The sequence below is a fragment of the Jaculus jaculus genome, chromosome 19, assembly GCF_020740685.1.
Source record: "Jaculus jaculus isolate mJacJac1 chromosome 19, mJacJac1.mat.Y.cur, whole genome shotgun sequence".
In the NCBI taxonomy this organism is placed as follows: Eukaryota; Metazoa; Chordata; class Mammalia; order Rodentia; family Dipodidae; genus Jaculus; species Jaculus jaculus.
In genome coordinates this window covers 55,060,125-55,073,162 of record NC_059120.1, presented here as the reverse complement: position 1 = coordinate 55,073,162, position 13,038 = coordinate 55,060,125, and the positions used below count along the sequence as shown (strand labels likewise).

Sequence of the window (13,038 nt, the reverse complement as noted above, 5' to 3'; positions counted from 1 at the left end):
TGCCACCTTGTGCATCTGGCTTACATGGGTCCTAGGGAATCAAACCTAGGTCCTTAGGCTTCACAGGCCAGCACCTTAGTCACTGAGCCGTCTCTCCAGCCCTTGACCGCTGGTTTCGGTGCTGGAGAATCACACCCGGCCTTAGTCCTGCCAACAAGTGCTGCCCGCTGAGCTCTACCCCCAACCCCCAGCCTTTTTTTTTTTTCCCCCTGAGGTAGGATTCATTATGTAGTCTCAGGGTGGCCTGGAACTCACAGCGATCCTCCTACCTCAGCCTCCTCTGCTGGGATTAAAGGTGTGCGCCAGCTTTTTATCTTTGAGACAAGAGTTTTGCTATGCATCCTAGACTGGTTTTGAACTCACTATGTAGCTCAGTCTGACCTCAAACTTGGGCATAAGCCACTATGCCCAGCTATATTGACTTACATCACTGTATATTCATTCCTTTGAATATAGCAGGTACCAGTAGGAATAATTTGATCCCCAGTGGAAAGTTCTGGCTTCTACAAAGAGGTGTTGTCATGGCTGATAATGGCCACTAGAGGCTCTCAGGGCCGGGCAGGGTATGGGGGCTGTGTATATGTGATCTCCCACTACTCCCCACCTGGCCAGAGCTAAAATAATAAAATGCTGAGCTCACTGCTCCCCCACCCGCTCCCCCGGCACTGGACTCTGCTGCTGGAACAGAGTCCCAGTAGAACAGACGGACCAACTGACAGAAAAGGGTGAGAAGTGGCCATCAGGACTGGTACGTGGGGAAGGAGGGGTCTTGCGGGTGAGAGCCTGGTGGGAGATGAGAGGAGGAAAGTGGCCTTTATGGGACAGTGTTAGGAAGTATGTTTCTGCCTCTGTCCGTCTTAATTTCTGCCACCTTCCCATCTTAACCACATAGTTTATCTTGTCAGAATAAGTGTCACTTTCAGAGTCTTTCACATTAAGCGGGGTGTATAAATGGGTTTTCATATTGTGAAAGATTGTACAGGTTTACTCTTCCCACTGGTTTTAGAGGAACTACTCCATTCAAAAGTTTTTGTTTTTTTTTTTTTACCCTTTGGTCTGGTGTCACCTTCCTGGTGACAAATTACGGAATCTCAATCCCTTCTGAGACCGCACTGTTCTTCCAACCTGGAAGTTTCCCAGCTTCTGAGCCTTAACTTCCTTTAGGATTTAGAATTTTAGCAAACACAGATAGCGGAGTTTTGTTCCCCCATAACAGGAAGCAAGGGTAAGAGACTGTAACCCCTTCTCCCCCAGCCAATTATCCCATTACCTTGCTTAACCAATTAAGAAAGGGCTGGATAATGGAAAAGAGAGGAGGAATTTCCCTGAAGCGCTCTGCCACCCCCTCTCCCACACCTTTCAATAGGAACTGGGCACGGGGCCAGCTGTGTTGGCAGAGCCGCCAGCAGCTGTGCCCAGGAGAAGGGGATTGTCCCAGAGGGTGCTGTCGAGATTTCTCCATCATACAGGGAGAGGACAGACCCAGTATGGGTCCTGGGATATTCCTCCAGAGTGGCTGAGGCCTGGCGAAGCCGGAAGAAGACTAGCTGAGAAAGAACCTAATTTTACCACATCCCCAACCAGACTTCTAGCCTCTCGCGTTTAGTTCACTGTTCTAACCCTGACCTGGTCTCTGCGATTCCACTGCCTCCGTGTCCAACTTTCATTGTCCAGTAACTTTTCCCCTATCCTCCCCCCACCAGGCCGGGAGTGCCTCACAGTGGGGAGGGGGTGGGGGCCACCATGTCATCCTACCAGAAGGAGCTGGAGAAGTACAGAGATATAGATGAAGATGAGATCCTCAGAACCTTGAGCCCCGAGGAGCTGGAACAGCTGGACTGCGAGCTACAAGAGATGGACCCCGAGGTAGGCGCACCGGCACAGGGAGCCAGGGCGGGTCCCCGAGATTCTACTTGGGAAGGGTACTGGACTCTGGGTGTCTGAGAACACAGCCATCCAAGGGTGGGGGGAAGCAGAATCCTAAGCGGGCCAGGGAGTAGTGTTTGGAGATGTTTTAGGGAACCTTAGAAGGGTATCTTTCTCCCCAAAACTCACCCCTAAGAACATGCTGCTACCAGCTGGACTAAGACAACGCGACCAGACAAAGAAGAGTCCGACAGGGCCACTGGACCGAGATGCCCTTTTGCAGTACCTGGAGCACCAGGCCCTAGAGGTCAAAGAGCGTGATGATCTGGTGCCCTTCACAGGCGAGAAGAAGGGTGAGGGCACCCTGACACCCATGCCCCCAAACACCAGTGACGGTCCCTTACATCTCCTGATTAGCTTCCCTCTCCTCTTCCAGCTCCCCTGCTTGTCCAGGGGCTCAGGTGCGCGACATTAGCATGTCAGCTTGTTTTTTTTTTTGTTGTTGTTGTTGTTTTTTAAATTATTTATTTATTTATTTGAGAGCGACAGACACAGAGAGAAAGACAGATAGAGGGAGAGAGAGAGAATGGGCGCGCCAGGGCTTCCAGCCTCTGCAAACGAACTCCAGACGCGTGCGCCCCCTTGTGCATCTGGCTAACGTGGGACCTGGGGAACCGAGCCTCGAACCGGGGTCCTTAGGCTTCACAGGCAAGCGCTTAACCGCTAAGCCATCTCTCCAGCCCTTTTTGTTTGTTTTTAATAGATCTCATGGTTTTATTTATTTGAGAAGGAGAGAGAGCAGAAGAGGAAGAGGCAGATAGGGGAATGGGCACACCAGGGCTGCCAGCCACTGCAAACGAACTCCATATGCATGTGCCCCCTTGTGCATCTGGCTTTTAATTTTAAAATTAAATGAGTCCTGGGGAATCAAATCTGGGTCCTTTAGCTTTGCAGGCAAGCACCTTAACTGCTAAGCCATCTCTCCAGCGCATATTCTTTTCTTTTTGTTTTCTTTTGTTTTGTTTTCTGAGGTAGAGTCTCCCTGTTGCCCAGGCTGACCTGGAATTCACTATGTATTCTAAGGCTGGCCTTAAACTCACAGCGATCCTCCTACCTTTGACTCCCAAGTGCTGGCAGATATTTTTTCCTTTTCTGTTTTTTGATGTAGGGTCTCTCACTAGCCCAGGCTGACCTAGAACTTACTATGTAGTCTCAGCTTGGCCTAGAACTCAGAGTTGTTTTTTTTTTATATATTTTATTTTTGTTATTTATTAAAAAGGGGGAGATAGCTGGGCGTGGTGGTACACGTGGTGGCCTCGAACTCCTGGTGATCCTCCTACCTCTGCCTCCTGAGTTCTGGGATTAAAGGCATGTACCACCATGGCCAGCTTAGCCCCATTAAAAAAAATAATTTTATTTTTATTTATTTATTTGAGAGGCAGAGAGAGAAAGGGCACACCATTCAGCCACTGCAAATGAGCTCCAGATGCATGCGTCACCTTGTGTACCTGGCTTATATAGGTCCTAGGAAATTGAACTGTGGCAGAATTGAACCTGGATGCCTAGGCTTCACAGGCAAGCGCCTTAACTGCTAAGTCATCTTTCCAGTACCCCCCCCCCACTTTTTCTTTTTGAGATGGTCTTACTGTGTAGCTCAGGCTGACCTTCAACTAGTGATCCTCCTGACTCTGCTTCCCAAGTGCTGGAATTACAAGCATAGTCCTCCACACCAGCCTGCACTCTTCAGCTCTCATGAGAGCTCAAGGCACCCAGGAGTCTTGAGCTTGCGCAAGGACCCAGGCTTTCCACTGTCCCCTTGTGACCACGGAGAAGGAAATGAAGGTGGAGGCCAGGATCTTGGGGGAAAAAAATGAACTGTACCCAAACCATCCTTCATCTCCCTTTCAGGGAAACCCTATATTCAACCCAAGAGAGAGATCCCAGCACAAGAACAGATTACCCTGGAGCCTGAGCTGGAAGAGGCCCTGGCCCACGCTACAGATGCTGAAATGTGTGACATTGCAGGTGGGCAGCCATGGGAGGTAATGGACGGAGAATGAACAGGGTACTCGCATCCTCACCATGACACAGGACTCGTGGAGAATGACCAAACCAGGACAGGGACGTCTGGGAAAGCTTCAGGCAGTGGGGTTCGATCACTTGCTGGCTTGAATATTAATTTTTCAATTTTTTTTAATTTATCTGTGAGAGAGAGACAGAAAGAATGGGCACAGGAGGGCCTCCTGTCCCTGCAAACGACCTGCAGATACATGTGCTATTTTGTGTATATGGTTTCCCGTGGGTACTGGGAAATTGAACCTGGGACAGTCAGGCTTTGGAAGCACCTTAACCTCCAAGCCATCTCCCAGCCCTCATTTTAAAAATTTATTTATTTATTTACTTGAAAGGGAGAGAGAGAGGCAGATAGAGAGAAAGGACATTACAGGGCCTTCAGCTATCATAAACGAACTCCAGACACACGCACCACCTTGTGCATCTGGCTTATGTGGGTCCTGGGGAATAGAACCTGGGTCCTTTGGCTTGGCAAGCAAATGTCTTAACTGCTAAGCCATCTCTCCAGCCCCCAGCCCTCGTTTTTAATTGAATAACTTAATTTGTATTTATTTATTTATTTGAGAGTGACAGATACAGAGGAAGAGGCAGAGAGAGAGAATGGGTGCGCCAGGGCTTCCAGCCACTGCAAACGAACTCCAGACGCGTGCGCCCCCTTGTGCATCTGGCTAACGTGGGTCCTGGGGAATCGAGCCTCGAACCGGGGTCCTTAGGCTTCACAGGCAAGCGCTTAACTGCTAAGCCATCTCTCCAGCCCCTGTGCTAATGTTTTAAAAACTATAGCCCTTGGGAAGTTTATGGAAGGGACTCTTGGGGATGAGGGAGTCTGAGAAAGCTCTTTGGAAGGGTGGAAGGGATGAGGCTATAAAACTGCGGTGGAAGGGGCAGGTTGGGAACAAGGCCCTTCTCCATTCCCTGCGCCCCTCTGCTTCTCCCCTCCAGCCATTCTGGGCATGTACACGCTGATGAGCAACAAGCAGTACTATGATGCCATCTGCAGCGGAGAAATCTGCAACACGGAAGGCATTAGCAGTGAGTGTGCTGGGAAGCACGGCCCCTCCCCAGGGCTCTGGGACCGAAACCCCAGAGGCTGAGAAAAGATAGCAAAGGGTAGGATAGTTGAATACGGGAGAGGACAAGGTGCATGAGGGATTAAAGGACCAAGGGGGGAAACTGGGTGTGGTGGCGCACACCTTTAATCGCAGCACTCAGAGGCGGAGGTAGGAGGATCGCCATGAGTTCGAGGGCACCCTGAGACTACATAGGGAATTCCAGGTCAGCCTGGGCTAGAGTGAGACCCTACCTCAAAAAAAAAAAAAAAAAAAAAAAAGATGAAGAACCAAGGGGGAGAAGGGAGAGACAGTGGAGGACATACTGGGGTTCCCTTCCTGCCCTCACACATCAGGTGTGGTTCAGCCTGACAAGTATAAGCCAGTGCCAGATGAACCCCCAAATCCCACAAACATCGAGGAGATGCTAAAGAGGGTTCGGAGCAACGATAAGGACCTGGAGGAAGTGAACCTTAATAACATACAGGTATTTGACTTTTATCTTCCAAATAGTAATATGGCGTGGGGGTAGGGAGTAACTGCCGACATGAGAGTTCCTAGCCCACCATGTCCCGTGCCCCCCTGACAGGACATCCCCAAACCCATGCTCAGCGAGCTGTGTGAAGCCATGAAGACTAACACCTACGTCCGGAGCTTCAGTCTGGTGGCCACAAAGAGCGGTGACCCCATTGCCAATGTAAGGCTAGTGATACCCTCTCTTCGCTGTCCTAAAGGCTTGTGCTGGGGGTGCTTTCTTAAGGCAGTCCTCATGAAGAACTCCCCTACCCTGTCAACTCTGAAATCTTCCCCCCAAAACCACCTCTGTAACACTCCCCCAATCCCACTGAGCATATAATCTCCCTGCTTTCACTTGACCCCACTTCTCCCTTCAGCTCCACTTCTTCCAGCTCCTCAGAGAAGCTTCTCAGAGAGCTGTGTTTTCCTCTTGCTCCCGTTCCTTCTCTCCTCAGTCATCTGTGAAACTGTCCCCTAACCCTAACCCAAGTCCCTCCACCCAGGCTGTGGCTGACATGTTACGGGAGAACCGCAGTCTTCAGAGTCTGAACATCGAATCCAACTTCATTAGCAGCACGGGGCTCATGGCTGTGCTGAAGGCAGTTCGGGAAAATGCCACTCTCACCGAGCTCCGTGTGGATAACCAGGTCAGTGTGCCCTTCCCTGGTCTTGCCCCCAGCAGATGCCCATTGGGATTTCTCCCCGAGCCAGCCACTAATCACTTCATTTCTCTTCTTATCTGAGGGGAGTCAAGACAGTGTCTCTTCACCCACTCTAGAAAAAAAAATAAGCTTCTTTTATTTTTTCCTTTTGGTTTTCCCAGGTAGGGTCTCGCTCTAGCCCAGGCTGACCTGGAATTCACTATGCAGTCTCAGGGTGGCCTTGAACTCACGGTGATCCTCCTATCTCTGCTCCCCAGTGCTGGGATTAAAGGCGTGCACCACCACACGTGGCAGCTTTTTAAAAATCTTATTACTTGGGGGGGGGGGGAGAGGTAGAGAAAGAAAATGGGCACGCCAGGGCCTTCAGCCACTGCAAATGAACTGCAGATGCATGTGCCCCCTTGTACGTCTGGCTTATTGTGGGTCCTGGAGAATCGAACAGGGATCCTTTGGCTTTGTAGGCAAACATCTTAACTGCTAAGCCATTTCTCCAGCCCCCAAAATCAGCTTCTTGACTTCCCAGTGAGGCTGTGCTCTGGTGAACTCGAGGGGTGTCTGATAGCTTTCACCTCTCTGTCCTCCAGCGCCAGTGGCCTGGTGATGCGGTGGAAATGGAAATGGCCACCGTGCTAGAGCAGTGTCCCTCTATTGTCCGCTTTGGCTACCACTTTACACAGCAGGGGCCACGAGCTCGGGCAGCACAGGCCATGACCAGGAACAATGAATTGCGTGAGTACCGCAGACCCAGTGTGGGCAGATCCTCCTGAGCCCGGGTTACTGACAAACAGCCCTGGGTTGGGGCCAGAGACGTTCCCAAGCGTAAGAAGCGGAGTGATCAGGAAATAGATACAAAAGCCCTTCTTATCCAAATACCAGTAGAGGTGGGAAGGAAGCCTGACATAATGGTACCTTGCGAGGAGTGATGATGTTTTTGTTTAGAGGTGTGTATCCTAATTTTTGTTGTGTTAATGTGGAATGGGACTGTTGGGTGGCTTAAGGATTGTGAGTCTGACTAAAGAAGTGGAAAGCGGGGTGCCACTGCCAAAAACGAGATTGAGTTGCGCCTACTCTTTCCTCTACAGGTCGTCAGCAGAAGAAGAGATAATGTCACCCTTTCTTTACCACCAGAGCTGGCAGCTCCGGACACAGAAATCCTCATCTCCCCCCCACCCTTTTCCTGTAAATAAAAGTCCCTTTTTGTTCACTCCATCCACACCCTCCTGGGGCTTTGGGGTGGGAATCTTGGCGCTAACCCCCAAGGGTTACTGCCAGTTCATCAAGGGATTATTTATACTCTGGGGATCAGCAGGCAGGGAGGTTCAGGTTACTTGGAGGAGGTGGGGAAGCTCTGTCCCTTAGTGTTCCCCATAAACCTGCCAAGGCCTTTTGGTCTTTTCAAGTTTCACAGGGTACTTGGCCGTGGTGCTGTTTCTAGCGGTGGTCAGAGCCCCTCGGTGTGTCCCGCGGTCCACATGTGAAGGGGGAGGGACTTTGGAGCTGGAGGAGGAGGCAGACAACATGAAGGGCAAAGACCTCTTTCTGACAGACTTATTAATAGGGCACCGGGCTGCGTGCAGCTGACGCTTGGCAAGACTTTCAGAAGGTGGGGGAGGGGCTAGGAAGACGGGAGCTGTGTACATTACAGGAAGGAGTGGCCAGGCTGAGAAGGAACAGATCTGCAATCCAGAGACTGGGCAAGGAACCCAACTTGAGGAACAGCAGGCACCTCGGTGCCCATTGTCATTTATTTGTTGGGGGACAGGGTGTCAGTTCAAGGGGAGATCAGGCGGTTCTTCCTCATCAGAGTCAAACTCAACATTTTCATCCTTTATCCACCGACCTTGGCCATCTGGGATCCAACCAGAGCTGGAACACAAGGGAAAACAGAATTGGTCACGAAAGGGGTTTATTACAAAGAGGCCATAAAAACAGCTGGGTGGGTTTGACAAAAGGAGGGCCTGGGAGAAAAGAGAAAAATCTGAGCAGAATGACCTGGCAAACTCACCTCCGAAGAGTGAGGTAATGGTCTAAGACGCGTCTTCTTGTGGGACTCACGGGCGCAGGGGCTGAGAGAGTTGCTGACTCCCTGGACTGTGGGCCAGCCTCGGGCTCAGGTTCCCTACTGATCTTCCCACTCTGGCCTTCAACCTCTGGGGCTGGTGAAGGCGAATGGGAGGCACAGGGCCTAGGGGCATCTGGTCTGGGTAGAGAAGAACCCAAGCCTGTAAAAGCAGTAAGGGAAGGGCCAGCTCTCCTGGGACTCTTAACCCCTTAGCTTAGTGTTTCCTAAACTGAGTCTCCTAAGAGCTTAAGTACTATGTATATGAAACACTATGGAATTAATTTGGTTAAAGATTTTTTTTTTTTCAAGATACAGTTTCATTCTGGTCCAACTGACTTGGAATACACTATGTAGTCTCAGGCTGGCCTTGAACTCATGGTGATCCTCCTACCTCTGCTTCCCCAGTACTGGGATTAAAGGCATGCGCCACCACACCCGGCCTTAAATATTTTATTTTTATTTACTTATTTAGAGAGTCAGAGAGAGAGAGTGTGTGTGAATGTGCATGCCAGGGCCTCCAGTTACTGCAAACAAATGACAGATGATGTGCCACCTTGTACATCTGGCTTACAAGGGTCCTAGGGAATCGAACCTGGGTCCTTAGGCTTTGCAGGCAAGTGCCTTAACCACTAAGCCATCTCCCAGCCCTTTTTTAAAAAAAATGTTTTATTTTTATTTATCAGAAAGAGGGAAAGAGAGAGAGAGAGAGAAAAAATGGGTGGGCCAGGTCCTCTAGCTACTGCATGTGCCACTGGGTCCTTGGGCTTCGCAGGCAAATGCTGTAACCACTAAGCTATATCCCCAGTCCCCAGGGTTTTTACTTTTATTGGGCCAGGCATAGTGGCACACGTCATAAATCCCAAAACCTCAGGAGGCCGAAGTAAAGGATTGCTGTGAGTTCAAGGCTAGCTTGAGAATATATAGTGAATTCCAGGTTAGTCTGAGCTAGAGCAAGGCCCTACCTTGAAAAACCAAAACACACACACACACATACACACACACACACACACACATTTTTTAAAACTGAGCTGGAGAGATGGCTCAGTGGTTAAGGATGTTGCCTAGAATGCCTAAGGACCTGGGTTTGATTCCCCAGTACCCACATAAAGCCAGATGCACAAAGTGGCACATGCATCTGGACTTGTTTGCAGCAGCTGGAGGACCTGGCATGCCCATTCTCTCTATCTGCTTCCTCTTTCTGTCAATAAATAAAATCTTAAATATTTTTATTTATTCATTTGCAAGCAAAGAGACAGAGATGGAGAGAGAAAGAGAACACCAGGGCCCCTGCTGCTGCAAAGTCCAGATGCATGTGCTCACCGCTTTGTGCATCTGGCTTATGTGAATACTGGGTACTTAAACCCAGGACCTTTTGCTTTACCAGCAAGCTCCTTAACCAGTGAGCCATCTCTCCAGCCCCTACTACTCTTTAAATAGGATTACATTGCTCCATTTCCTAAAATTCATTTAAAAATCCCAATCCCCTTTTAAGCCAAGCATGGTAGCACAAGCCTTTAATCCCTGCACTAGAGAGGCAGAAAGAGGAGGATCACTGTGAGTTCAAAGCCACCCTGAGACTACACAGTGAATTCCAGGACAGCCTGAGCTAGAGTGAGAAGCTACCTTGAAAAAAAAAAAAAAATCCCCTTTTAGAGCTGGAGAGATGGCTTAGCAGTTAAGGCACTTGCTTGCAAGGCCAAAGAACCCAGGTTTGATCCCCCAGGACCCATGTTAGCTAGATGCACAAGGAGGTGCAAGTGTCTGGAGTGTGTCTGCAATGACTGGAGGCCCTGGTGCACTCATTCGCTCTCTCCCCCTCCCTCTTCCTCTGTCAGATAAACAAATAAATAAAAATATTTTTTTTAAATCCCTTTTAAGTCAGGTGTGGTGGCGCACGCCTTTCATCCCAGCACTCGGGAGGCAGAGGTAGGAGGATCACTGTGAGTTCGAGGCCACCCTGAGACTCCACAGTGAATTCCAGGTCAGCCTGGGCTAGAGTGAGACCCCACCTCGAAAAACAAAAAACAAAACAAAACAAAAAATCCCTTTTATTTTTTATTTATTTATTTGAGAGCAACAGACACAGAGAGAAAGGTAGAGGGAGAGAGAGAGAATGGGCGCGCCAGGGCTTCCAGCCTCTGCAAACGAACTCCAGACGTGTGCGCCCCCTTGTGCATCTGGCTAACGTGGGACCTGGGGAACCGAGCCTCGAACCGGGGTCCTTAGGCTTCACAGGCAAGCGCTTAACCGCTAAGCCATCTCTCCAGCCCAAAAAATCCCTTTTAAACAACAGTAGTGTTTCCCAGAATACAACTTGGGAAGCCCCATCCATTTCCTCTTGTCCCTTCTCACCTCTGGTTTTCCAATCCCACAGCCTTGTGCTTCCGTCGGCAGCAGCTGTTATAGTGGGGAGCTCTGTGCAGAGCACTCTGGGTGATAATTCGAGTATGCGTTAGCAAAGGAGCCTGGTGTGAGTAAAGACAGAGTCAGGGCCATCAGAACCCCAAGTCCTTTAAGCCTGGTGTGTGCAATACAGTCCTGTCTGGAAAACTCCCACAGCCCCTCTCTCATTACCCATTTACCTCAGCTTGGGTCTCTTCCTTCCTCAATTCATTCTGCTGCTTTGGGTTTTGCTCTATCCCCTTTCCTGGCTGCTTCTTGCCATAAAAAAGCTTCAGACCTGAGGAGAGGGTGAGAATTCAAAGCACAGCACAAGTGGCTTGCTGAGATTTCAAAAGTTCATTTTTCTTTCTTTCTTTTTTTTTTTTTTTCTTTTTCAGTTTTACGAGGTAGGGTCTCACTCTGGTCCAGGCTGACCTGGAATTCACTATGCAGTCTCAGGGTGGCCTCAAACTCTCAGGGATCGTCCTACCTCTGCCTCCCAAGTGCTGGGATTAAAGGTGTGTGTCACCATGCTCGGCTACTTTATACAGACAGATAGAAAGAATGGGCGAACCAGGGCCTGTAGCCATGCAAATGAACTCCAGATGCATGTGCCACCTTGTCCATCTGGCTTTACTTGGTTACTGGGGGAATCGAACCTGGGTCCTTTGGCTTTGCAGGCAAGCGCCTTAACCACTAAGCCATCTCTCCAGCCCCGGTTTACTTTCTAACCCTTCTTCCCCTAGACTTACTAGACAGATGCTTCTTGCCAGCACGGTGGGCAGTCAGCATGGCCAGGGTGTCCAGTACTGGTCGATGGGGGCAGATAGCACAAGCAAAGCTGGGGAAGTGGAGAGATGATATAAACCAGCGTGTGTGTGTGTGTGTGTGTGTGTGTACACGCGCGCGTGTGAGAATAGGGTCCCGCCATAGTCAGTTGGTCTCACATCTGTCATTGCACTCATCCAAGGCTAACTCCCACGTCTCCCAATCTCTAACTCTTGTTTTTTGTTTTTTTTTTTTTTTTTTGCTCTAACCCAGGCTGACCTGGAATTCACTATGTAGTCTCAGGCTGGCCTCAAACTCAGAGCGATCCTCTGCCTCCTGAGTGAGTGCTGGGATTAAAGGTGTGCGCCACCATGTGACCTATACAAATTCTCACTTCTCGCCAAAGAATCCTATGCACTCCTGATCTCCTTAGTAACAAAAGATAGTTGAGCCTCAGACCGCATAACCATCCCCCCCCCCCCAGGCTCGATCCCTCTTCGCTCTCACCGTCCATCCCTCAGCATCAATGCCTCATCCTCTGGGATGTAACTGGCCAGCAAGTCCCCAACTCTTCGTTTCTGCGGGGAACGGGATCAGAAGAATAGAAGAGATGGATGGAATGGGAAACAATAGGGATAAGAAACAGGAGCTATGCGGAGAGCAAGGTAAAGACTGTCATTTATCCAGTTCTAGACACCTCCCCCCACACACGCACCCATCCCCCAACCGTTGCCAGAGCAACCAAACGACGCTCCTACACCGCGCGCGCAGGACTGCTGACCCTCTCCCCCAAAGGCTTACTTTGAGCACATTGAGCTGACTCCAATCGTCCCCTTCCCTCTTGAAAGACATCACGACCGTGAGCGTCCAAAAATGGCAAACCCTCCGGGTGCCGGTTTCCCCACTCCGTCGTGCCACGGTAAACGCAGTAATCTTAGCGGGGCGTGGTGGCGCAGGCCTTTAATCCCAGTACTCGGGAGACAGAGGTAGGAGGATCGCGGTGAGTTCGAGGCCACCCTGAGACTACACAGTGCGTGCGTTCTATGTCAGCCTGGGCTAGAGTGAGACCCTACCTCGAAAAAAATAAAAAATAAAACAGAATAGTAGTCTTATCTCTTTACTTTCTTCCCGACCCCTTTCCGGTTGAATATGTACTTCCGGGGACGCGTTTCCACGGGCTCCGGAAAGCCCGCCTTCACCTCTGACAGCGGGGCTCGTTTGCTACGGGTGCCGGGTGACGCTGCGCGCGCGGTGCCTTTTGGGAAATGTAGTCTTTCTCCCAAAGAGCTTGCCACTCATCAGCAGCTGGGCCCTCGCATCTCCGTGGCTTCGAAGCTCAAGAACTTCCCTGGGAAGTCGGAGCTATTAAGGGTATGCCCTTGCTGACGCGGAGAGGGCCTCCGAGGAGCTGAGCCTGGACCGTGCCCCGTGGACTCCCGCCGCCCCTGCGCTTCTCGCCTGCAGCCCCAGCGCCGCGGGGCCCGGGCCCGATTCGGATCTTAGCCATAGTAGTCGAACCCAGGATCCGGCAGATTCGGGATGTGGGGACTCCCGGTCTGCCGGCTCCCAGACACGGGGACACACTGAGGAGTGTTGACGAGGGGTGTCCTCAGGTCAAAGGTCCGAGATCAGCGTAGCCAGGATTTGGGGGTGGGTGGGT

At 50.5% G+C, this 13,038-nt stretch overlaps 2 protein-coding genes across 3 annotated transcripts; one reads left to right on the top strand and one right to left on the bottom strand.

Annotated features, from left to right (window-relative positions):
- Nucleotides 1–643: 643 nt before the first annotated feature.
- On the top strand, nt 644–7,331 carry Tmod4 (tropomodulin 4). The gene is made up of 10 exons (XM_045138640.1): nt 644–725; nt 1,704–1,866; nt 2,063–2,219; nt 3,775–3,891; nt 4,882–4,971; nt 5,345–5,475; nt 5,578–5,685; nt 6,008–6,151; nt 6,751–6,895; nt 7,249–7,331. The coding sequence occupies exons 2-10, from the start codon at nt 1,744–1,746 to the stop codon at nt 7,269–7,271; spliced, it is 1,038 nt and encodes a 345-aa protein (XP_044994575.1). The 5' UTR covers nt 644–725; nt 1,704–1,743; the 3' UTR covers nt 7,272–7,331.
- Nucleotides 7,332–7,874: 543 nt separating this feature from the next.
- Scnm1 (sodium channel modifier 1) lies at nt 7,875–12,544 on the bottom strand. Of its 2 annotated transcripts, XM_045138485.1 has the most exons (7): nt 12,180–12,542; nt 11,886–11,956; nt 11,363–11,451; nt 10,811–10,908; nt 10,581–10,693; nt 8,172–8,366; nt 7,875–8,032 (listed from the first exon to the last, which is right to left on the bottom strand). In XM_045138485.1, the coding sequence occupies exons 1-7, from the start codon at nt 12,228–12,230 to the stop codon at nt 7,933–7,935; spliced, it is 717 nt and encodes a 238-aa protein (XP_044994420.1). In that variant the 5' UTR covers nt 12,231–12,542; the 3' UTR covers nt 7,875–7,932. The 2 variants fall into 2 exon arrangements, with proteins under 2 accessions (XP_044994420.1, XP_044994421.1); XM_045138486.1 differs by lacking the exon at nt 8,172–8,366 and having other exon boundaries at nt 12,180–12,544.
- Nucleotides 12,545–13,038: the final 494 nt, after the last annotated feature.